At 42.6% G+C, this 26,717-nt stretch overlaps 1 protein-coding gene across 7 annotated transcripts in view; it reads right to left on the bottom strand.

The window, feature by feature from the left end:
- Window positions 1-26,717, bottom strand: part of RERE (arginine-glutamic acid dipeptide repeats) — a 569,568-nt gene that overhangs the window by 129,040 nt on the left and 413,811 nt on the right. For all 7 annotated transcript variants that reach the window (XM_030186180.1, XM_030186182.1, XM_030186181.1 and 4 more), the window contains 2 exons: window positions 24,578-24,626; window positions 9,859-9,983 (listed from right to left, as the gene is read on the bottom strand). In XM_030186180.1, the coding sequence (XP_030042040.1) occupies window positions 9,859-9,983; window positions 24,578-24,626 (174 nt within the window). The remainder of the gene's footprint in view (window positions 1-9,858; window positions 9,984-24,577; window positions 24,627-26,717) is intronic.

Below are 26,717 nucleotides of genomic sequence, written 5' to 3'. Positions count from 1 at the left end.
TGCAGGTTCTTAATTCCACAACCCACTATATATATAACCCCAAATTCATAAATCCCTCACGAAGCAATCATCTCTGCAAATGGATCAGTTTTGGAATCCCTGTTCAATTTTGTTACTATCTTAAGATCATATACAGTGGGGGAAATAAGTATTTGATCCCTTGCTGATTTTGTAAGTTTGCCCACTGACAAAGACATAAGCAGCCCATAATTGAAGGGTAGGTTATTGGTAACAGTGAGAGATAGCACATCACAAATTAAATCCGGAAAATCACATTGTGGAAAGTATATGAATTTATTTGCATTCTGCAGAGGGAAATAAGTATTTGATCCCCCACCAACCAGTAAGAGATCTGGCCCCTACAGACCAGGTAGATGCTCCAAATCAACTCGTTACCTGCATGACAGACAGCTGTCGGCAATGGTCACCTGTATGAAAGACACCTGTCCACAGACTCAGTGAATCAGTCAGACTCTAACCTCTACAAAATGGCCAAGAGCAAGGAGCTGTCTAAGGATGTCAGGGACAAGATCATACACCTGCACAAGGCTGGAATGGGCTACAAAACCATCAGTAAGACGCTGGGCGAGAAGGAGACAACTGTTGGTGCCATAGTAAGAAAATGGAAGAAGTACAAAATGACTGTCAATCGACAAAGATCTGGGGCTCCACGCAAAATCTCACCTCGTGGGGTATCCTTGATCATGAGGAAGGTTAGAAATCAGCCTACAACTACAAGGGGGGAACTTGTCAATGATCTCAAGGCAGCTGGGACCACTGTCACCACGAAAACCATTGGTAACACATTACGACATAACGGATTGCAATCCTGCAGTGCCCGCAAGGTCCCCCTGCTCCGGAAGGCACATGTGACGGCCCGTCTGAAGTTTGCCAGTGAACACCTGGATGATGCCGAGAGTGATTGGGAGAAGGTGCTGTGGTCAGATGAGACAAAAATTGAGCTCTTTGGCATGAACTCAACTCGCCGTGTTTGGAGGAAGAGAAATGCTGCCTATGACCCAAAGAACACCGTCCCCACTGTCAAGCATGGAGGTGGAAATGTTATGTTTTGGGGGTGTTTCTCTGCTAAGGGCACAGGACTACTTCACCGCATCAATGGGAGAATGGATGGGGCCATGTACCGTACAATTCTGAGTGACAACCTCCTTCCCTCCGCCAGGGCCTTAAAAATGGGTCGTGGCTGGGTCTTCCAGCACGACAATGACCCAAAACATACAGCCAAGGCAACAAAGGAGTGGCTCAGGAAGAAGCACATTAGGGTCATGGAGTGGCCTAGCCAGTCACCAGACCTTAATCTCATTGAAAACTTATGGAGGGAGCTGAAGCTGCGAGTTGCCAAGCGACAGCCCAGAACTCTTAATGATTTAGAGATGATCTGCAAAGAGGAGTGGACCAAAATTCCTCCTGACATGTGTGCAAACCTCATCATCAACTACAGAAGACGTCTGACCGCTGTGCTTGCCAACAAGGGTTTTGCCACCAAGTATTAGGTCTAGTTTGCCAGAGGGATTAAATACTTATTTCCCTCTGCAGAATGCAAATAAATTCATGTATTATTTATTATTTATTTATTTATTGCATTTGTATCCCACATTTTCCCACCTATTTGCGGGCTCAGTGTGGCTTACAATAAGACTTGAATAATAGAAATACATTTGTTACAAATAAGTTATGGATTACATTGAACAGAGTTGTGCGAGGCATTCGAATATCGTTGGTAGTATAACAATGGGACAAAACATAGAAACATTAGAAGGAAACAATGGGAAAAAACATTATTAGGCGTTATTAGGCGCCTAGACATATAGTGTATATAGTTCCGTGGACGAATGTATGGATGACTGGATAAAGGGATGATGGAACAGATGCGGATGTGTATTGCATTGTGGACAATGCGTGGTCTCTATGTGTTTTGGCTCTTTCCATAAGTTTGTTCGAACAGGTGTGTCTTCAGTAGTTTACGGAAGGAGGCTTGATCATTGATCATTCTTAGGTTGCGTGGTAATGTATTCCAAGATTTCGTGCTCTTGTAGGAAAAGGTTGACGCGTGTATCGTCTTGTACTTCAAGCCCCTGCAGGTTGGGTAATGGAGGTTGAGGTGAGTTCGGGATGATCTTTTGGCGTTTCTAGGTGGTAGGTTTATTAAATCAGACATGTACGCTGGGGCTTCACCGTGAATGATCTTGTGGACTAGTGTGCAAGTTTTAAAAGTAACGCGGTCCTTGAGTGGAAGCCAATGTAGTTTCTCTCGTAGTGGTTTTGCCCTTTCATATTTCGGTTTTCCGAAGATGAGCCTGGCTGCTGTGTTCTGGGCTGTTTGAAGTTTCCTTAGTATTTGCTCTTTGCAGCCAGCGTATAATGAGTTGCAGTAATCCAAGTGGCTAAGGACGAGGGATTGCACTAGGCTGCGGAAGACGAATCTTGGGAAGAATGGTCTAATTCTTTTCAATTTCCACATGCTGAAGAACATCTTCTTGGTTACGTTGTTTGCGTGAGTTTCGAGTGTTAGGTGGCGGTCGATGGTCACTCCAAGGATTTTTAGTGTTTCTGAGATTGGAAGTTTTAGGTTTGGTGTGTTTATCACGTTGAATTCTGTTGTGTTGTATTGGGAGGTGAGTATCAGGCATTGAGTTTTTTCTGCGTTCAGTTTCAGGCGGAACGCATCTGCCCATGTGTTCATGATGTGTAGACTTTTATTGATTTCGCTGGAGATTTCTTTGATGTCTTGTTTGAATGGGATGTATATTGTCACATCATCGGCGTATATGTACGGGTTGAGGTTATTGTTTGATAGGAGTTTTGCTAAAGGGATCATCATTAGGTTGAATATAGTTGGAGAGAGAGGTGATCCCTGTGGGACTCCACATTCAGGTGTCCATGCCTTGGACGTGGTTAAATTTGATGTGACTTGATATGAGCGCAGGGTTAGGAACCCCTTGAACCAATTCAAGACATTTCCTCCGATGCCAAAGTATTCAAGTATGTGTATTAGGATTTCATGATCAACCATGTCGAAGGCGCTGGACATGTCGAATTGTAAGAGGAGTATATTGTTGCCGGTTGCAATTCTTTGTTTGAATCTGGTCATTAGGGTGACTAATACTGTTTCTGTGCTGTGATTCGAACGGAATCCTGATTGGGCATCATGCAGTATTGAATGTTTGTCTAGATAGTTTGTGAGTTGTTTGGTTACCATACCTTCGGTTAGCTTGGTTATTAGTGGTATGGATGCAATTGGCCTGTAGTTGGTTATTTCGTTTGTGTTTTTCTTTGTGTCTTTGGGAATTGGTGTGAGTAGGATTTTTCCTTTTTCTTTTGGGAAGAGTCCATTTTGTAGCATGTAGTTTATGTGATTTGTTAGGTTTGTTATGAATTGTTGAGGAGCAGTTTGCATGAGGCTATTTGGACATATGTCTAGTTTGCAGTTGGATTTGGCATATCTTTTGAGAGTTTTAGAGATGAGTTCTTCTGGTAATAGTTCAAATTCGGTCCAGGTTCTGTCTGCTGGGTGTGTTCCTTCTTCTGGATCTAGACAGTCTAGGAGAGTGGTGTATTCTGTAGTGCTGGCGGGTATTTTTTGTCGTAGTTGCACAATCTTCTCCTTGAAGTATTTTGCAAGGTTGTCAGCACTTGGTGTATCTTTGCCGTTGGTTGTAACTGGTGTGGTGTCTAACAGTTTGTTCACGAGGTTGAAGAGTTTATGTGTGTCTTTGTAGTTTGGTCCTATTAATGTTTTATAGTGTAGTCTTTTTGTCTGTTTGATGGTGTATTTGTATTTTCTCCGAAGTTGTTTCCAGTCGTTTAGTGTTTGTTCATCTCTCTTTTTATTCCAGGCTCGTTCAAGTCTCCTGACTTGTGTTTTCAGTTTTTTCAGCTCTTCGTTGAACCATGGATTTGCATTTTTCCTGTGTGATGTTCTGGTTTGGACTGGGGCGATTTTGTCTAATGTTGTTGTGCTTATATCGTCCCATTCTTGGAGGAATTGGATGGTGCCAGCGTTTGCAGTCCATTCACTCTGGTAGATCTGTTGCCAGAATGTTGTGGGGTCTATTTTTCCCCTTGTTGTGTAGGTTGTTCGCTCATGTTTGTTGATTGTGTTCGGTTGTGTTTTTTGCCAGTAAAGTGTGACATTTGCTTTATGGTGGTCTGACCACAGTGTGGGTGTCCATCTTGTGTTGGTGAGTGTGATAGCTGAGTTTGGTTCGAGTCTATTTGTTATGATATCTAGTGTGTGTCCTTTTTCGTGTGTTGGTTGTACGTCGGGTGTTTGCAGATCCCAGAGTTGTAGGAATTCTTTGAATTCTCGTGTGCTTGGTAGGGTGTCATCTTCTAGGTGTAAGTTGATGTCTCCTAGTATGAGGATGTTTGAGGTTGATACGCAGGTATTCGAGATGAAATCCATGAGTTGTGCTTGGGCATCTTGCCATTTTCCTGGTGGCCTGTAGAATAGGATTGTGTTAAGGTGTCCTATTAGACTTGGATGGTTGATTCTTGTCGATGCAATTTCAAGTTGTGGTGAGGTAGATTCGCCTGTGATTGTGATGGTGAATTCAGGTTTGTATATTAAAGCTATTCCGCCTCCTCTTTTTTCTCTATTTCTTGTCCAGTGCGTGATTTTGTATTCTGGTGGGCACGTTAGTAGGATGGCGGGGTCCGTAGGACTATAGAACCAGGTTTCTGTGATAAATAAGAGGTCTAGTTTGTCTGTGGTGATCCAATCTAGTATGTCTATCGAGTTGCTTACTGCTGATCTTGCATTGACGTATCCTAGTTTGATTTGGTGATGTGGTTCCAAGGCGGGGTTAGATGTGTTTATTTTTATTAACTGTCTGTGTCTTCGATGGTTGAATTTGTTGTTGTCATTGTTTTCCCTGTTTTCTCGTAAATATTCGGGGTTTGATCCTGTTGGTTGGTTGTTGTGTCTTTGATTTGGTAGGTTGTTTAAAGGTTGTGCATGGGCTTGGTGATATGTAAGTGGATTGTTGTGGTTGTTGTTTTGGGTGTGCATGGTGTGTGTGTGAGTGTCATGCGGATTGTGAGTAGTGGAGTTGTTGTCTAGGTTTTGTGTTGTGATTGCGTATGAGAATATAATGAGACACTGGATGGTTATGAGTGTATTGCTGGTGTTCATTTCTATGTGTTGGGTGTTGTGGCAAATAAGTGATTGGTGTGTATTTGGGCAATACTACGTTACAATTGCATTTGAGCTTGGTTACAATTTAAGCGAAGTAGTGCTAACATTTTTCAGTTAATCTAGCAACAATTTAGTTCAAAGCTGGCAGCAACAGTGTTACTTAACTTTGTATTTAAGCATGGCAATGATTTAATTTAGAGCTTGTCAACAGTTTATTGCTGGGCGAGCTTACTCTGAATGCTTGCCAACAGTTCACTATTAGGCAGATGAGGTAGTGTTTGCATTCGCGTTAGTCTTAGCAGCAATTTTAATTGAAGCATGGCAACAGCTAAAGGTGCTTTCCACAATGTGATTTTCCGGATTTAATTTGTGATGTGCTATCTCTCACTGTTACCAATAACCTACCCTTCAATTATGGGCTGCTCATGTCTTTGTCAGTGGGCAAACTTACAAAATCAGCAAGGGATCAAATACTTATTTCCACCACTGTATAGTGCGGTCTTGAAAACATTGGTGTCCTTAATGATCATTAAATCCAAAAAAGAAATTTGTCTGTGATCATAATTCATTTTGAATTTTAGGTTAACATCTCTGATTTAACCATTTGAAGAATTCCTCCAATGTGGGTTCACCCCCTTTCCATATAGTAAATATGTCATCAACACAACATCTGAACAATAAAATACAATCTTTGAATGAATGGTTTATTAAGTAAAGCTTCTCAAATTGTGCCACATACAGATTGCCAAGTCGTGGGCCATAGAGGCCCCCATCGCGGTTCCCTTGATTTGCTGGGGGGAAAAAACCTCCCTGAAAACAAAAATAATTGTTTGTGAGTTTGATACTGGCTAGAGTAAGGGTAAGACGATTGGATATGTGTTTGTAGGTTTCTCTTCTTCTTAGTGTTTCTTCAACAATGGTAAGGGCATCTAATTGAGGAATGTTTATATAAACAGACTCTATGTCAAGAGTGACCAAAAGGGTATTATTTAGGTTTGTATATAATTTGCGTGTTACCACCACCTGTTCTGATCTCATACTCCCCCAGACTGCTCTTACACAGTCCAGGAATTAACAAACTCCATAATCAGAAGGACTCACTGGGATATAAGAAGATAATTTATTTCAATCTTACCAATAGCAGTACAGGCAAATCAGGCAGTCATATGATGGAGCCGCATTACATGACACATCTGTCACGCGCCTTCTCTTGTAGCCTTTCTTCTGTTCTAATACCCTTCTGACTCCTATTTTTAGGTATTAGGTCTAGTTTGCCAGAGGGATTAAATACTTATTTCCCTCTGCAGAATGCAAATAAATTCATGTACTTTCCACAATGTGATTTTCCGGATTTAATTTGTGATGTGCTATCTCTCACTGTTACCAATAACCTACCCTTCAATTATGGGCTGCTCATGTCTTTGTCAGTGGGCAAACTTACAAAATCAGCAAGGGATCAAATACTTATTTCCACCACTGTATAGAAAAACCAAAGACCATAACGCTCTCTTACACTACAACAGCTGCCATCAGAGAACTCTCAAAGCCAACCTTCCCCAGTGACAATTCTTACAACTAAGAAGAATATCCACAGAAGATGAATTTCATTGACAGGCCAGAATTATGAGAACAAGATTTGAAAGAAGAGGCTATCCAGCTAAACAGATCACATCAGGATACAATATAGCTAGCTCCAAAGATAAGGCGAACCTTCTTAAACCTAAAGAAGATAAGACATGAGCAGATTTCATTTCTACTCTTACATTTTCACATCTATCTGGTCAAATTCAGAAGAGCATCAGACAACATTGGCATATTCTTGAAAATCATGAATGCTTTAAAGAAAAAATACTAATTGTGGCTTATTCTATTCTACATTATTATCTGTGTGATTGGAACGACTCAACGAATGATTAAAACAAGGATTATAGAACATCACAGCAATATTAACCGCGACCGTGAATCAGTCCCACTTGTATCAGTAAGACCTCATGTTTTTTGTATTTAAGACCTTCAAGAAAAATTAGAGAAGAACTGATCTGGACAGATCCTTGTTTCAAGAAGAACAACTTATTTTCACTTTCTAAACAGGATCTCCTTTAGATTTGAACCTTGAAATTGATTATACATCCTTTCTATAAATTATACATACACATTCTCATACATTATACATGTACATCTTTTGTGATACGTTAACATCATTTTTTGAGAGGATCTTCAGGCACACAATATAATCCAGACTTACCCCCGGTTTTGTTCAATGATCATCTAGCCACTTCCAAGAACATTACTAGCATTGGCATTCATATTAATTTCACATTTCGGAATCATTTTACGTTTTCAAATTTTACGTACATCAACAATCAAATACAGATATATTTGATGTAATGACTCTTTATGTATCTTACATGGATTGTGACATTATAGTTTTACCCTGCAGAGTTTCTCTCCACATTGGCTTTTATTCCTTCATTATGTATTTCACATGCAGATATATTTGATGTAATGACTGTTCTCACATGTACTGTATTATTATCGGCATAGTTTTATTATGTAGAGTTAGTTCTTCTGTACATTTGATTTTTCTCCCTCTACTTTCTATAATCTTTTTTTTTTTCTCTTTCGAGCTAGTAACTTCACGTTTTCATTTTATTAGTTTTTTGACACTTTCCTTCCTTTTCTCCTGGTAGATACATATAATGCATCCTTACTTTTCCGCTGTTGTTTCCATCATTTTCCCCCTCCCCTTTTTTGGTTTCTCTTTCTTAGTTTTTTTTGTTGCTCTCATCCACACGTTTCCTATCGAACTGGGCACGTGCACACTGTGTGACAAGGTGAGGTTTGCCTGTTTCTTACATTACATTTTGGTTTTGTTTTACTGTGTTTGCGAGTCTCGTATAGACTCGTTTCCATTGGCATTGTGTCTTTTTCAAGGTAAGAGCTATTCACACTTTTGAAATTGCTTTGGTCTTTTACCTTGCTTGCACTTTCACCCTTTTGTCCATTCTTCATTACTTTCGGTCATTTTCGCACTACAGTTATTTATGCTCATTTGTACTACTTTGCATAGTGCTTTTTCACTATGGCTGTTTCAGTATACCCATTTTGTCAGATAACTGGCTCAGAGTGCATCTTCATATGCAAATAATTCTTTTATTTTTAACTTCCTTTTAACATTTCCGCACACTCATATGACAATCATCAAGAGCGGTTTTAATTTGCTTTTTGTTTTTTTATTTTTAATGTTCATGCTACTCTGACAATTCCACCCTCACCTTTGGCTACCCTTCACTGTCATGCACCCTGATTGTTCACAATGAAAACGGATTTATGAAAACACCATTTTCTGACAACTATTGTGCTCTCCAGCTTGATAAAGTTTTAAAGAAATTACAACCTTGCATTTCTTTTACTCCTGTTACCCTTCTAAATTTTTGCTAATGCAAGCCAAAATATGCATAAGCATACTGATTATTTTATGTCTTTGTGCATCTTTTTGCAGACGGCTTTCCAAGTGACTACCATTGGCTACATCCTTTCATGATTTTTTTCACATAGGTGTATACTTTTTTCTTTTTTCCCCTCTTTTCGTTTTCTCTTTTTTTTTTGTTTCCCTCCTTTTTTAATCTTAAGTTCTTTTTAATCTTCAATTTTGCTCTCAGTCTTAAGTATTTTCATGCTTTTTTACACCTTCTCTTGGTCTTTTAATTGTAAGTTAGCAATTATAGTTTGTGTTATCAATATTTTTTCCTCTACTGTCCACTTCTACATGGAAGTTATTATATTTCATTATTTTTTGTTTCATTTATGTATTATTTTTATATAGTAGACATTAATCTTTTTACCCTTATTGAATGTTTATTATTGTCCAATTCTGTCACACAGCAAGCAAATCTCCCTCGAGTACAGATATTACTGTAATGGAGGAAAAGACTTCAGATGCTCGGCGTTCACGTTTGAAGATAATTTTCTTAATGTGAATGACAGACTGATTGGTATCCACTTTTGAAAATTTATTTCTTGGTGTAAATACTGGGCGAGCTTCCTGTGTGAAACAGTGCTGTGTCAGGTCTCTTGAAGAATTAAAGTTCTATTTTTTCAATCAATCGTCCTGCTGTTATTTTAACGGAAGAGCCTTGCCGGTTACACTAATCTTTCCCTGTGTACTCCTGTATGTAGTGCATCACCGTCCCCCACTTTGGTAGTTTCTCCCTCATTTGCCTCATCAATGCAACCACTGAAGCTTCAGCTTGAACCCAGTCTCCTCTGGCGTTTCCCCAAGGACCCAGCAAATTCTAAAGCAAAAGATATATTTTATGACCTCAAGGGGGGCCCGACCAAAATCTTGTCCTGTCCTTATTAAATAACTGGCATTTCCCACAATGATCAGTAACAGAACTAAAACTTGCGGATTCAGTGTTTAGGAAGCTGCAGACCACCTCAGAACACTTGCTTTAAATGTCACCATTCTTGCTATAGGGATATCCTAGTAGAAGGGTTTATTTTTGCTGGATTTGTACTGTAGGTCTAGTCACTATGAAGGAAAAGGAGTATGTATATGTAAGAGAGATTGAGAATAGTGCACTGGGCAAATACATGATACCATAAACAAGTTAAAACCACTTGCACGCTGAGGTGAGCAGAGGGAAGCAAGCAGGGACACTGGGAGAAGGGCAGGGCAAGAACCTCCCTGACTGCCTCACCTGGCAGCTCTCAGGTACATCAGTAGATCACAGTCATTTATCCCCGGCATCCATACTAGTTCCTCATTTTCTGTTACCGTCTCTACATCTGGCATGGGGAATGGCTGCAAATCCGGAAGCTTTGCCTTAAAAAGAAAACAAAAAGGGTACTATAAAGTTCTATCATGCAACAAAATAAACAGGGCAGCAACACAAGATATCCCTTATAGTCCTAATCTGGAGGCCTCTAATACAGATACTACTGCTGACAGTATGTTGCTCATTTAACATTTTGCTCTCAGTTCTTTTTCTGCATAAGATATAACATAGTAAAGGGATCTCCTATTTCCTTAGAGCCCTAATATATATGCACATATGGCATTTTATTAAATCAAAACTAAAGATGGACTATGCTATGGTGGATCAGCTCCAAGGCTGAGTAGAGAATTACATGGGGATGGGGACCTGCAGTAATAGCAGGGAAGAGGACGGGGACAGAGTCCACGGGGTGGGGACAGATCTCACGGGGATGGGACGGGGATGGGGACAGAGCCTATGAGTACGGGAACAAACTGTCTCCATGTCACTGTCTACTTTAAAGCCCGTTAATAAACTGGGCTATTATTTATGTTTGATTGATGCAGACAATATTTTTTTTTTGAAAAAAAAAAAAAAAAGCATGCAACATGCAGGCCACAGCTAGCAAAATTTGCATGGGGGATCCCATACATCCTGCTTACCAGAACATCTTCTAAGAAGACATCTTCTATTGCAGGAGGGACCGTGGAAGACAGGAGAGCTAGACCAAATCCTGAGATTGTTGACGACTTCTTATTCGTCCACAGATTTTAAAAAAATCTCCCCTCTAGGGCATACAGAACAGGTTGTATTTTGTACCCCTGAACAATTTATCAGGGTGGATTAAGATTCCTTGAGGTAGTACTGTTGGGGTTGGAAGGGTAGAGGATGGTGGGAGGGTTATTATAGTCACTGGTTGTTATTATTGTAGTCACTAGTTGTTGTTATTATTGTTTTCTGTTTGTAATTTATACACAACGGTTGCATAGCATATCGTTCCTTTTATACTTTATGTTTCAACAATTTTTATTAATAGATTAACATATCCAATACACTTGACTGTGAACATTATAACTAATACACCGCTATTAAATGAACTCATCTTTATCCCCAGTCGACAGTGTTTTCTCATTTTCTCCCTCCCTCCCCACCCTCCCACTCATTTGAATCCAAAATATTATTTGACTGTTAGAGAGTTAAGACCTTTTTATACTTTAATAAAAAGATTTAAATATAAAATCATAAGTGTATGAGGCTTCTGCAGATGAGGACAGAGCCCACGGGGATGGGACAGGGCCTGCGGGGACAAGAGGAGGATGGAGATGGAGCATGTGGGGATGGGGACGGGGCGGGGACAAAATTTGTCCCCTTGTCATTCTCTAGAGGAGAGCTGTATTCGTTTACTAGCTTTCAGGGCTGTTGAATTGGTACACCAAACAGTTGACTCTGACTCCTCTATTTTTCTACTGTCCAATTCCAACTTCTACTATATATAGTAAATCTAAGAGAAAATGGATTAATTACAGAAATATGGGAAAATTAGGTTCTTACCTTGGTAATTTTCTTTCCTTTAGTCATAGCAGATGAAGCCATTACGTATGGGTTATGTCCATCAACCAGCAGGGGAGATAGAGAGCACTCAAACTTTCACAGTGCCCTCTTGGCCAGCTAGCTCCACTGCCTCTTCAGTATTTGAAGCTTCCAAAGCAGTATGGCAAACCGCAATGGGAATCACAAGAGCTTTCCTCACAGCGAACGATGGCCCATCACAAGGGCATGAACTCATAAAGGAGGGAATGCACATCCTCCTGGAGGGAATAAACTCATCCTCCTTATTGTAGAAGTGGAGGGGAACACACGCGCCTCCTGGAGGGAATCACACATCCTCCCAACACACTGGAGGGAATGAACTCATCCTCCTATTTATAGAACTGGAGGGGAACACACGCGCCTCCTGGAGAGAATCAACACATCCTCCAAAAAAAACATGCTGGAGGGAATGAACACATCCTCCTAAATTTAAACTGAACATGAATCCTGAAGATTGTTTTCCAACTTTCTCCCAAGGAAGGAACTTCAGGAAATTAGAACAGAACCTGAAAAACAGATTCACAGCATACAGACAATCATACAGGGAGGGCTCATGGCTTCATCTGCTATGACTAAAGGAAAGAAAATTACCAAGGTAAGAACCTAATTTTCCCTTCCTTGTCATCAAGCAGATGAAGCCATTACGTATGGGATGTAACAAAGCAATCCCTAGATAGGGTGGGAACAAGCCACACCACGCGCTAGCACTTGTGCACCAAAACACGCATCCCTCCTGGCAGCCACATCCAGCCTGTAATGTCGGGCAAAGGAGAGCTTAGAAGCCCATGTTGCTGCACTGCATATCTCTTGAAGACAGAGTGCTCCAGTTTCAGCCCAAGAGGAAGAAATCGCTCTAGTAGAATGTGCCTTAAAGGCTACAGGCGGCACCCTGCCGGCCAGCAGATAAGCTGAAAAGATAGTTTCTTTGAGCCAGCGGGCAATAGTGGCTTTAGACGCTGGAGACCCTCTGCGAGAACCAGATAGCAAAACAAACAGATGATCAGAAGTCCTGAAAGAGTTAGTAACTCGCAGATACTGCAGCAGAGTCCTGCGCACATCCAAAAGGTGCAGCTGCCCAAAAGATTCTGGAAACTCTTCCTCTGAAACAGAGGGCAAGAAAATAGGCTGGTTTAGGTGAAAGGCTGAAACCACCTTAGGCATAAAGGAAGGCACGGTCCAAACCGTGACTCCGGACTCTGAAAATTGCAGAAATGGGTCTCTACAGGACAGCGCCTGGAGCTCTGACACCCGTCTCGCCGAGGTAATGGCCACCAGAAAAACGGCCTTCAGTGTCAAATCTTTCTCCGATGCTCGCCGAAGCGGCTCAAAAGGAGATGCCTGCAGGGTTTTCAAAACTAGCCCCAGGTTCCAAGCTGGACAGGGTGCTCGCACTAGAGGTCGGAGCCGAAGCACCCCTCTAAGAAACCGTGCCTCATCTGGGTGAGCAGCAAAAGACACGCCTGCCACCTTACCACGAAGGGAGGCCAACGCTGCCACCTGCACCCGCAGGGAATTATAGGCCAAGCCTTTTTGTACACCTTCCTGCAAAAAGTCCAGAATCGGCGAGACAGGAGCCCGCATTGGAGCAATGGCTCTGGAAGCACACCAAGACTCAAACAGGCACCAAATCCTGGCATAAGCCACGGAAGTGGACCGCTTGCGGGCTTGCAGGAGAGTGGAAATAACTTTATTGGAATAACCTTTATCCCTCAATTGCGCCCTCTCAATAGCCATGCCGTAAGACCAAAGCGGCCGGCGTCCTCCATGGCTACCGGTCCCTGAGTCAACAGGTTCGGTACCAGAGGTAACGGCAGAGGAGCCTCCAGGAGCATCTGTCGGAGGTCTGCATACCAAGGTCTCCTTGGCCAATCCGGGGCGATGAGGACCACTTCTCCTGGGTGCAGCCGAATCCGCAAGAGCAGGCGCCCTATCAAGGGCCATGGGGGAAACACATAAAGTAGACCCGGAGGCCAGGGTTGAGCCAAGGCATCCAACCCTGCTGAGCGAGGATCTCTCCGTCTGCTGAAGAAGCACGGGACTTTGGTATTGGCACTTGTCGCCATTAGATCCATCACGGGCTTGCCCCATTTGGCACAGATCTGCAGGAATACTTCGTCTGCCAGATTCCATTCTGCTGGATCGATCTGATGCCTGCTCAGATAATCGGCCTGCACATTGCTCTGACCTGCAATATGAGCTGCCGACAGACACTGAAGATGCAGCTCGGCCCAGTGGCAAATCAGTTCGGCCTGCGCGGCTAGTGCTCTGCACCTTGTTCCGCCTTGTCGATTTATATAGGCCACCGTTGTCGTGTTGTCCGACATCACTCTGACAGCCAATCCTTCCAGGGTCACTTGAAAGGCCAGAAGCGCCTGAAACACCGCTTTCAACTCGAGGCGGTTGATGGACCACTCCGACTCCTCGGGTGCCCATAGACCCTGGGCATGCTTCCCCTTGCAGTGTGCGCCCCAGCCCTTCATGCTGGCATCTGTTACCACTAGGCACCAAACGGGGAGCGTCAGCGGCATTCCTCGCCGCAGCATGCTGTCCGAGAGCCACCACTCCATGCTGAGACGGGCCGCAGGGAGCCAAGTAAGTCTGCATTGGTAATCCTGAGAAATAGGAGACCATCTCCGGAGTAGGGAATACTGTAGAGGTTTCAGGTGCGCTCTCGCCCAGGGTACCACTTCCATCGTGGCTGTCATCGATCCCAGCAGCTGGACAATGTCCCAAGCTCGCGGGCGGGGCATCCTCAAGAGCAGACGGACCTGATTCTGAAGCTTGCACCACCTTAGCTCGGGTAGGAACACATAGCCCGAGACTGTGTCGAACCTGGCCCCCAAAAACTCTAGAGATTGTGAAGGGGACAGGTGACTTTTGGCCATATTGACGACCCAGCCTAGAGATTGCAGTACTGAGACCACTCTGGCTGTAGCTTGTAAGCTCTCTGTTGCAGAGTCTGCTCTGATGAGCCAGTCGTCTAGGTACGGGTGAACCCTGATACCTTCTCGCCTGAGAAAAGCAGCTACTACCACCATTACCTTCGAAAAGGTTCGGGGAGCTGTGGCGAGGCCAAAAGGCAAGGCCCTGAACTGGAAATGTTTTCCCAACACTGCAAACCTCAGAAACTGCTGGTGCGGGGGCCAAATCGGTATGTGCAAGTAAGCTTCTTTCAGGTCTAGAGACGTGAGAAACTCTCCTGGCTGAACCGCCGCAATGACGGAGCGCAGGGATTCCATGTGGAAATGCCGCACTCTCAGGGACTTGTTCACTTCTTTTAAGTCCAGAATAGGGCGAAAGGACCCACCTTTTCGCGGCACAACAAAGTAGATGGAGTATTGGCCGCAGCCTTGCTCGGCGGGAGGCACCGGGGTCACTGCCCCTAACTGAATCAGACCTTGTAAAGTCTCCTCCATCGCCGCCCGTTTGACGGCAGAACCGCATCGGGACTCTTTTAAGTCCAGAATAGAGGAAAGCAGAGGTATTGAAGACTCCGGAGGCTCAGATGAGTGGGAAAGGCAGGGAAAGGGCGAACCTATATGCCTGCATCCACTGTTGGTGGGTAAGGACAGGGAAAGCAAGGCAATATGTCCACATCCACAGAGGTATGGGTAAGGCAGGGAAAGGGCTAACCTATGTGCCTTTAAAGTGAAGCTGCTATAGCCTCCAACACCCCGGTTAACAACTGGCAAGCCAGGAACCACCTCCCGGCAGATTTTTCTGGAGCTCGAACAAGCTGCAGCCACCCTGCTAAGGGAGATAGAGAATACTGAAGAGGCAGTGGAGCTAGCTGGCCAAGAGGGCACTGTGAAAGTTTGAGTGCTCTCTATCTCCCCTGCTGGTTGATGGACATAACCCATACGTAATGGCTTCATCTGCTTGATGACAAGGAAAGGCTATTTCTTTATGTGCAAAATTAGGACTAATACAACACAACATATATTTATTTGAAGTCTGAACAAAGAACCTGAACAAAAAATGCTGTCAAATAGAAATATGCAATACACTGTTATGCATAAGTACATAAGTAATGCCATACTGGGAAAAGACCAAGGGTCCATCGAGCCCAGCATCTTGTCCACGACAGCTGCCAATCCAGGCCAAGGGCACCTGGCAAGCTTCCCAAACGTACAAACATTCTATACATGTTATTCCTGGGATTTTGGATGTTTCCAAGTCCGTTTAGTAGCGGTTTATGGACTTGTCCTTTAGGAAACCGTCCAACCCCTTTTTAAACTCTGCTAAGCTAACCGTCTTCACCACATTTTCCGGCAATGAATTTCAGAGTTTAATAACACGTTGGGTGAAGAAAACTTTTCTCCGATTTGTTTTAAATTTACTACACTGTAGTTTAATCGAATGCCCCCTAGTCCTAGTATTTTTTGAAAGCGTGAACAGACGCTTCACATCCACCTGTTCCACTCCACTCATTATTTTATATACCTCTATCATGTCTCCCCTCAGCCGTCTCTTCTCCAAGCTGAATAGCCCTAGCCTCTTTAGTCTTTCTTCATAGGAAAGTCGTCCCATCCCCGCTATCATTTTAGTCGCCTTTTGCTGCACCTTTTCCAATTGTACTATATCTTTCTTGAGATGCGGCGACCAGAATTGAACACAATACTCAAGGTGCGGTCGCACCATGGAGCGATACAACGGCATTATAACATCCTCACACCTGTTTTCCATACCTTTCCTAATAATACCCAACATTCTATTCGCTTTCCTAGCCGCAGCTGCACACTGAGCACACTGGTATAAGTAATTCAAAACAATAAACAAGCAAAAATGAACAACTTGTACGGAAAAGCTGGTATTCATGGAAAAATACTTATAAATAACTTACAAAATAACCCATATCTTCATGATAACTATCAAACATTTTACATTATTGTAATATATCCAGCTCAAGTCCACAAACTGGGGAATTCAATAGCACACAGGAGAATTTTTTAAATAAATCGTGAAGAATTTGTCCTCAGAAAAAGAATCACCTCAGTCAGATCCTCCTTCATGGATGCCCTCAAATTTGATCGAATTATTCTCAAGAGTCCCAATATAGAAACAAAGGGGAATCAACCACTATTTTAATAGCAATACATAGTAAGAAATAGTGGAAATCAGGAAATGTATTCCAAATACCATTCTCAATAATTTTACTTAGAGCAGAGAATCTCTCAACACTAACCTGGAACAATGATAAAGAAGAAGCACTAAAGCAACATCTCTAACAATTTCAGGACATAAAAGAACCTTTTTGCACTGTTAGGTCTGATGAATGATCAAATTTTCTTTTAGTGTAAGTGAGAAATTAAGTTGAAATGCACTCGCTCTCTATGTGTTTGGAGAAATCCTTTTCTATGTGGACTTGCTTTACACGCTCTTTCTGATATTTATCAAAATCAAATTCATCCACAGTTGATGTTAGTGCTACGTCTTCAGTCTCCTCAATTTCTTCCGCCTGATATTCCTGCAACCCATTCATCCTAACTGCAACCTTACACAGAACACCTTTCCCTTTAGTCAGCTGTTCATCATCCAGAAGAATCCAGTGAATCTGGTCTACATAGACAGCTGCCAAAAGAAATCTTATTTTCTAAACCTCCCCCCCCCCCTGATATTCAGGCAGCGGTGGACAGTGCTTTTGCTGTCCACCACACCACCGTTAAATTTGGATATTCATTGCCAGGCCTTTTCTAGCAACTGGTACTGAATATCCAGTTTCATTTTTGACAGCAGCAACTTAACCGCTTAGTGGTTAAAGATAGGCCTGATATTTATGTGGCCTATTTTAATCACTAGACTTAGTCAGTTTGGTGCTGAATACCAGTGCCTAATCAGCTGTCACACAATATAGCTGGATAGGGGCAAGCCGCTAACCATGGATATTCAGCAGGCGGCAACACACTATTTAACCAACCAGGAGCCGTTCCTGACCGGTTAAATAGTTTTGAATATTAGGTCCTAATAAATGTGCCTCTCTTTGTTTCATCTAAGCAGAAATGTCATCTGCAATTAACTTTCCTTTTTGGAACAGAACATAAAGTTCTCCCCACTCCTTCAAGAATATACCTAGAGTTAAATCCTCCACTTGTAATTTTTTAGTCACGGTAAATGGGTGATGAAGCAACTCTTTCAATTCTGTCACCTGTGTCCACTGACTTTCACTTAGCATCACTTGAGGGTTGGCCATGTCCATAAGAAAACATTTCTGCTTAAGAGTCACTCCGTGTCAAGTGGACCAATTTTAAAGGTCGCCCCCACCTCACCATCTCAGATAAAAAACTAAGCTGTGCAAAATTTTAGTTCAAAAGATACAAATGCAATAAATAAATAAAATAAATAATATAGCAAGTAAATATCATAGGGCTGTTCTGGATATATGTGTAGGAGTTCACATTTGTTGATCTTTCTGGTATACCTTGTTAAAGAGATGAGTCTTCAGTAGTTTGCGGAAGTTAGTTAGTTCATAGATCGCTTTTAGATTGTGCGGTAGCGCGTTCCAGAATTGTGTGCTCAGGTAGGAAAATGCGCTCAGCACAATCGTCCCGCACTCATCAGCCCACTCTATTGCTTTCCCTCGACACAGAGAAGGCATTCGATCGGGTTAACTGGTCTTTTATGTTTTCGGTTTTAGACCACATGGGCTTCATGGGACGCTTTGTCTTGTGGCTGAAACTTCTCTACACCCATTCATTAGCCGCTTTACAGATCAACGGAGCAAGTTCAGTTCCGTTCCCGCTGGGGCGAGGGACCCACCAGGGTTTTTTTTTTGTTGTTGTTACATTTGTGCCCCGCGCTTTCCCACTCATGGCAGGCTCAATGCGGCTTACATGGGGCAATGGAGGGTTAAGTGACTTGCCCAGAGTCACAAGGAGCTGCCTGTGCCGGGAATCGAACTCATTGTCCCCCCTGCTATTTGCATTGACTATGGAACCGCTAGCCCAGGCTATACGAATGCATCCACATATACACGGCCTCTCCTTGGGAACAGCTGTCCAAAAGATAATGTTATTTGCAGACTATATTTTCCTCACATTGACCGACCCCCAGGTCTCACTGCCACAGGTGATACAGGGCTTACATCAATACGGACAGCTTTCAGGCTTTCGGGTGAACATGGACAAATCAGAGATCTTGGGCCTTGGGCTGTCAGGGGAGGAGGAGACCTCCCTCGGTCAACAATATCCTTTTCGGTGGGCTGTCCAATCCCTTAGATACCTAGGTATCAACCTTACACCTAAATTATCGTACCTATTTAAGGCTAACTTTCCCTCCAAAATTAGGGAGCTATTTCTTGAGTTGGAGCGGTGGGAAGGGTTAGAACTCTCATGGTTGGGAAGAATATCAGCCATAAAAATGATGATCTTACCAAAGCTTTTATATTTGTTTTTAGCATTACCGTTGCCACTGCCCAAACAATTTTTCTGCCAACTCAAACGAAAAGATTTTGCTTACATATGGCAACATAAACCTCCAAGGGTACGAGCTGATATCATGTGTCAATCTAGGACAAAAGGGGGTATGAGAGTCCCAAATTTCACTCTATATTTTCAAGCAGCACAACTACGTGTGCTTGCAGAGTGGAGCGCTAACAGCACAAAACCTTGGCTTCAAATAGAGAAACACTGGATGGCAACAAAACAATTAACCTTTGTATTATGGGCACCCAAGCGCCAACTTCTGACATATATTAGACTGGCCCCTCTGGCGGTGCGCTTTCCCCTACAAACTTGGTGTGCCATAAGACAGAAAATTTTCCCCAATAGATTATATTTTCAGCAGATGACTACTACTACTACTACTACTATTTAGCATTTCTATAGCGCTACAAGGCGTACGCAGCGCTGCACAAACATAGAAGAAAGACAGTCCCTGCTCAAAGAGCTTATAATCTAATAGACAAAAAATAAAGTAAGCAAATCAAATCAATTAATGTGAACGGGAAGGAAGAGAGGAGGGTAGGTGGAGGCGAGTGGTTACAAGTCAAAAGCAATGTTAAAGAGGTGGGCTTTCAGTCTAGATTTAAAGGTGGCCAAGGATGGGGCAAGACGTAGGGGCTCAGGAAGTTTATTCCAGGCATAGGGTGCAGCGAGACAGAAGGCGCAAAGTCTGGAGTTGGCAGTAGTGGAGAAGGGAACAGGTAAGAAGGATTTATCCATGGAGCGGAGTGCACGGGAAGGGGTGTAGGGAAGGACGAGTGTGGAGAGATACTGGGGAGCAGCAGAGTGAGTACATTTATAGGTTAGTAGAAGAAGTTTGAACAGGATGCGAAAACGGATAGGGAGCCAGTGAAGGGTCTTGAGGAGAGGGGTAGTATGAGTAAAGCGACCCTGGCGGAAGATGAGACGGGCAATACGGACAAGGCACTGGGCCTTCCTCTAGGGACAGAGGATACAGTTTATAGAATATGGGAACAAAGGGCCATAGCTCTTTGGGTCAAATCTGGGGAGAGGGGGAGATATCGTATGCGGATCTTCAGGAGGAGTTTGGCTTACCATCACATCATTTGTTTCATTATAACAGGATAAGAGATTATATTTATCGGCGAGCTAGGGGAGAGTTGGCTCTAGAGGACACAATTTTGGAGAGCGTGCTTTGGGGAGGGTGCCATAGGGGCTATGTTTCTCGCATATATGCTGCTCTGCAGTCATACCATACACCTATACTGCGTTACATTCAACGTTGGGAGAGTGACCTGAAAACTTGCTTTGAGGACAAGCAGTGGGAGAGGGAAATGGGACATATGTTAAAGGTTTCTATCTCCAGCTTCATGACTGAAAACAGTTAAAAAATGCTATATTGCTGGTATTACACACCTAACAAGATAGCAAAAATGTATGGCCAGAGGACTGGTCAGTGTTGGAGGGGGTGTACAGAGGTGGGTGATATGTTTCATACATGGTGGGCATGTCCCAAGATTCAGGTTTATTGGTTAGAATTATTATACTTACTCAAGTCATGGGAGTACGCTACCCCACTAAAGCGGAGACCTGCCTTTTGCACTTTCACCCTGCTGGAATCCAGCTGACAGTGCACCGACTGGCTTTGGTGTGGCTGGTGGCGGGAAAAATCACGCTAGCATTGGCATGGAGGAGCCCCCTTCCGCCACCAGTAGTAAAAGGTCATTTAATAAAATGGACTATTTATATCAAATGTCTAAAATGACTGCTATCTGAGCAGGACACATTACACAATTTTATAGACAATGGGACAAGTATTTATAGACAATGGGACAAGTATGCGACATGGAGATCTCAAGATGGGACGCCCCCAGGCTGATCGTTCCACCGATGTGAATGATATACTTAGGGACCCATAAACAACGGTTGTCAGTGGGATTACGAGTCTTGCTAGCAGGGAAGGGGAGGGGGGATTGGGGGACATTTGTTAATGATCAGTTCTTGCTGTAATTGTATGCTGTATGATAGTTATCTGAATTTAAAACTTTAATAAAAATAACTGGAAAAAAAAAAGAGGAATCAGACTTAGGATGCGTGGAATGGCCTCCCGGTGGAGGTTGTGGAGACGAAGACTGTGTGGACAGACACGTAGGATCCCTTAGTAAAAGGAGGAGTTAATGGTTACTGTGGAACGGCAGACTGGATGGACCATTTGGACCTTACCTGCCATCATGTTTCTATCTAAAAAAATATAATTTTGTTATTGTTCTATAACAGCTTCAGCTTGTTTCTCAGTTGTAGGAGAATGCTCTTCAATTTCAAACATTCCTATATCTTTGAAGCTGTTGGTTACTTTGCCTGCATTCATTTGCAATACATAAAACTTGCTCCTTTTCAAGTTCATAATCTTGCAGAACATTTTCCACTAAAAAGTGGAAAAACTTGCTGGTGTGATGAGCTTCTGTGTCTTGGTAACTATTTCATTCTTGTCGCAAATTGGACATTGATGTCAAAGCAGTTTACTCTGTGGCGTGTGCAGGCATCCTTTTAACAAATTAACAAAAAAAAAATTCTCAAGGGGTAGGTTTGTAAGTTCTTCCTTTTGGTTACAAGCTTCTTCTTACACCATTGTTCTAGAATTGTCTCTTTCCAGCGAAAACACCAAGTTTGTGGGCCATTTCTCTGTTGAAACCTATAAAAGGTAGCTGTGAAAATGATGGCACATTATCCTTTACAACAAGTTGTACGATATGTTTTTTTAATGTATCTGCTGTCACTGTTACAGTACCTGCCAACATATTTTGTAATTGTGTCTGTGAAGTTTTCTGGTCCTTTGCCTGGCTGGAAGAACTGGGCATAGGTTCCTTGCTTTTGTCGTCATCTTTCTCACTCACAGCAATACTCATGGATGAAAATGCTGTAAATGTCTTTTGAGATTGGAAGCTCTTCTAGGAGCAATTTTATCACTACCTGAATATGTGTGCTGGTCTTGGCATCTCAGCATTTGTCTTCATATAGGTCTTGTGTCATACACAAACACAATAACTATTTTCCATCTTGAGTTATGGTGAACTGCTCAAATACAGCCAACGTCATTGGAAGCTTCTTTGACAATATTTATTTTATTCATTTGGATTTTGCTCACACCTTTTTTCAGTAGTAGCTCAAAGTGAGTTACAATCAGGTACACTGAGTATTTCTCTGTCCCTGGAGGGCTTACAATCTAATTCTGTACCTGAGGCAACAGAGGGTTAAATGACTTGCCCAAGATCACAAGGAGCAGCAGTGGGATTTGAACCGGCCACTTCTGGATGTCAAGACTGGTGCTCTAACCACTAGGCTACTCAAAAAACATTGTCAAACAAAAAATTCCATACTGCAGGGAAAGGAAGGAAGGAAACTGTCTGTATCCTAGCTACTGCTCCTGCCTCCCCCTGTAGCCTACTGGCTAGCTGTGTCTGACCAATAAGTTGTAGGAAGATGAGGGAGCTGCTGCAGTCTATTGGTTGGTTCTGTCTGATGGGCTGAAGGGAGAGGAGGAAGCTTCAGTAGCCTAGGATAAAGGTATTTCCTGCCTGCATTGCCAATGGGAATGGGAAGTGCTGTAGATAAGACACTGTAGAAAGGAGGGAGACAGATAACTTTATTGGCATGACAGCTTTACATACGTTGCCAAAAGTAAAATGTTAAGCAGTTAAAATGAAAAAGACAGAGAAACATTGGGAAAAAAGATGCTGCTGTGAAGGGCTGAAAGAGGTAGAAAGGATCTGTAAAGGAGAAGAAAGGCTGGGTGATGGGGACAGGGGCTGGGATTGGAGCTGTGTGAGAGGAATAGAAACAGCCTGTGAGAAACTTGGAAAAGGAACATGGGATGTAAATGGGGGAAGGGAGCTAGCAGAGAGGGAGCACAAGCTGCAGACGGAAGAAAAGTTCGAATATGTGGAGAGGATATAGTTGGGATTGGAAAAAGAGGCTGAGAGGATGTGTGTGTGTTGGCAGGTTCATGGTGGAGAGAAAAGACAAAGGGTGAGAGAAGCCACAGAGACACACACCATGAACAGACAAACACACTAGCAGGAAAAAAATTATGAAGACATGAGAGTAAGACTTTTAAGTGAGAAATTTAGTTGAAATGTACTCAATTTGCTCTCTGTGGGTTCAACAGAATTCTCTTCTATGCAGAGACGCTTTGCATGCTGCTCCTGATCCAGGTATCTGTCAAAATCAATTTCATCCTCAGTTGATGTTAAGTAGATACTGCCCTAGCGTATGGCTTGATCAATAATTGCCACTTTTCCGGCACTTTTCTTCAAAATGGAAGCAACTTTAGGTGTTCTAGCACCAATAACTACATTCCTCACTTTGTCAATCAAAGCAGCAGCACATCCTTCTTGTAGACTGTCTCTTATTGCCTGCTGCAGTGTGTACAACACAGTATTGCATAAGATGTCTGTGAAGCTTTCTTCTGGTCCTTTGACTGGCTGAAGTACTGGGCATTGGTTCCTTGTTTTTGCTGTCATCGTTCTCTCTCACATCTTTGAATACTTCTGGATGACAGCACTGTAAATATCTTTTGAGACTGGAAGCTCTTGTAGAAACATTTTTATTGCTGCCTGAATGTGTGCTGATCTTGGCATCACAGCATCTGGGTCCTGTGTCATACAATGACCCAGAAAATATTTTCCATCTTGAGTTATGGTGAAATGCTCAAATACAGCCGACTTCATGGGAAGCTTCTTTGACAATATGAGTTTATATTTTAAAAACATTTTCAAACAAAATTCCAAATATGTCTCCTTCCTATCCTTCAGTTAGAAACTGAAGAAGCTAATGACTGACTGAGGTAGGTGATGATCAAATACTGTCCAGCCACCAATCAGAACATGCCACATCGGGTTGATGAATTCCTATTAGTTAATGGCCATGGAAAAAGTGACCTGATGTTGGGTTTTATCAAGACAAGGTATGGTCAAGGAACACTCAGCCTCCAGGAAAGGAGAGAGCAACAGCAACATACATAGTGGCCAGCTTCAGGGCCCATGACTGCAAGGTTTGAGGAGCTCTGGTATGGGTAGATTTTTTAAAGGGGGGAAGAAAAACACTGCATAGTTGTAAAGGTTAATGACACTGGATCCCAGCCCTGATTCTGACTGAGTGGGAAGCTTACAGAAGCAGGAAAAAATTATTAGGCTGAATTTACCCCCCCCCCCAATCCCCTAAAAAAAGGGGACAGAATGTGAAGTAGTAATAAGTAAAACGTATGAGTTTTAGGGGAGGGAATGGGAGGAGTATGTTCTCACAATAAAGGGCTATTCTCTAGCAGGAACAGATAACTGGGAGAATACTGTAGGTAAGAGCTTTTGATTCCTATAATTACCCCTTCTGGATATATCAGAAAACAAAATATTTACAAGTTCTAAGTCACAGGAATTTTTTTTGCATCCCTCCCTCAGTAAGAAATGCCCTAATAATTAGGAGGCCAGGGTAAGGAAGCATAAAAGCAGCCATTCAAGCCCCTTGTTACTGGCAACCCAAATTCAGCACGAAGCAGAAAACCAAATTGAAGTACCATAGAAACAGCAGCAACAAGAATAATGACTGCCGTTAACAGGACAGACTAGACTGCAAACCCCTGAATCCAAATGCAGACATTCCAACATCATATTTCATACCTGATGGCTGGGTCCAACCCGGATCTCACCCTGGGTGCTGTTCAATCTCCTAAAAAAAGAAGTATATATAAAATTAGTAAGGGGAAGGTATGTAGGAAAGAAAAGTGAAAAACTATTATAATATTTGTGGATGGACGTAATACTTGAACAGGATCTGTGAACACTAGGACCAGAAATCACAAACTGGAAGTGTCTGAACTACTTGGGAGCCCAACCATTTCTAGACAGGCCTTATTCAAGTTGTATTACCTAGGAGAGAAGTAAAAGAGTAGGAATAACACTATGTTTCAATCTGTTTTATTATTGATGACATTGTTTCACAAACCACATAATTCCTTTAAACAGCCCATAGCCATCAAGCGGATTTACATTTTTTTCTCCACCTCAACACACAAAACCCAAACCCCAACCCAATGCCTTATCTACCTCCATCTTACCTCCCACTATTCCTGTTACCATAATCCTCCCCTTCTAAGCTCAATACCCCAAAGGGAAAAAAAACCTTGGGGTCAAAACAAGTGAATAATCCCCACCCTCCCCCACCTATAATAACCAACCCAGAATCCCATAATACAGCACAATAACCCCCCTCTATCCTGAACATCCTAAATGGAACTAATGCAAGAAACATATAAGTGTAAAGCAAAAAAAAAAAACATATTGCTAAGTACTGGCGAAATACACAACACTCATAAAATACAAAAGGAAAGGTGTAATCTTGAATAACTACAAGTGAGTCCAACGAATACAGAAGCAGCTATCTTAAATGCCATTTCCGAGTCGGATAGTTTACAAAAAGGTCTGTGCTGCCGCTGCCTCCACAGTAGTAAAAAAATAAAAATAAATAATAAAAATAAATAAAATTGAGTCTTTCCATGACATTTGACTCGAAGTCTCACAGGGTAAAGCAAAGCATATGGAATCTTTCAGAGGTAAAGCTCAGAGCATAGGGCGCAAAGACTTTCTGAGCAGCACGTACTTTGGTAGCATAGATCTGAAAACCTTTAACTTTCCTTTTTGCAAATTCCAAATGCTGTCCTCCTCGTAAGGCTTGTAGAATGGCTTGCTTATACACAAAGTGCACCACACAAAATACTACCACCCTTGGCCTCGCTGGTGCGCCAGTCACCAAGCCAAGCTGATGGGCCCATGAGATTTTAAAGGGAACATCGAGAGAAAGCAGGTTTAAAGAATCTGAAAGCCAAGTCTACCAAGTCTGTACCAAAATCTCATCCTTCAACATTTCAGAAAGTTCCACCATGTGCAAAATTTTACTATGGACCCTGTCCTCCAGGTCAACCACCTTATGCTCCATCTGTTGATAACTAAGGTGAAGCTGATCCAGATCTCATTTACTCTGCACTTCAACCTCCAGCGCACTCACTCGGTGTTGAGGTGCATCAAATTCCAGGTTCATACTGTCAAAGCGATCATGGGCAGCTTCAATTTTATCCTGCAAGTTCTGCCGCTTCCACCACTGCACTTACTTCTGACGTGATTTCCTTAATCCAAAGGGAGCTTATCAATGAGCTTGGCAGGGCCAGTGATGACACCATCTTAGTCTATGCTCCCTGTTTCTCCGAAGCCCTGCGAGTTAATCTTGATGCTATAAGAAGGTATAAATGCCTCTAAACTGTCCTTCTATAAGCTTGCCAGCACAGCAAGAAAGTCCAAAAATTTATTCGTAGTCTCTTGAGAAAAATAAATCCAGACAAGTAGCAAATTTGAGGAGCTGAGCAGGAAACCTCAATTGCTGCTCTAAGCATCACGTGTCTCCATAACACTCCTTTATTAAGTAGAACAAAGTGCCTGCCTGTCTTTTGAACTTTCTTTGGGACTATGACAACCCTCAAAGTCATCTTTCAACTGAAGGGAAGATGACAAATATACTGCCTAGTCCTCAGCAATGCACACAGCAGCATGGCCCAAAAACCAATAACAAAGGCTACCTGGAGATTACTATATTTATTACCATGAGATACCAATAGAACTAGCAAACACTGCAGAATAACCACTGTCACCATACCCAGTAGGAGTAATTCCTTCTGCAAGTAGTAATGTAGTGATAATCACTACTAGGGCTTACTCTGAAAGACACATATTTTATAGCAATATAAGGGGTAAGCAAATATGCACACAC

This window comes from Microcaecilia unicolor, chromosome 13 (assembly GCF_901765095.1).
Source record: "Microcaecilia unicolor chromosome 13, aMicUni1.1, whole genome shotgun sequence".
In the NCBI taxonomy this organism is placed as follows: Eukaryota; Metazoa; Chordata; class Amphibia; order Gymnophiona; family Siphonopidae; genus Microcaecilia; species Microcaecilia unicolor.
The sequence above is the reverse complement of the archived record's forward strand: the minus strand, read 5'-3'. Positions and strand labels throughout refer to the sequence as shown.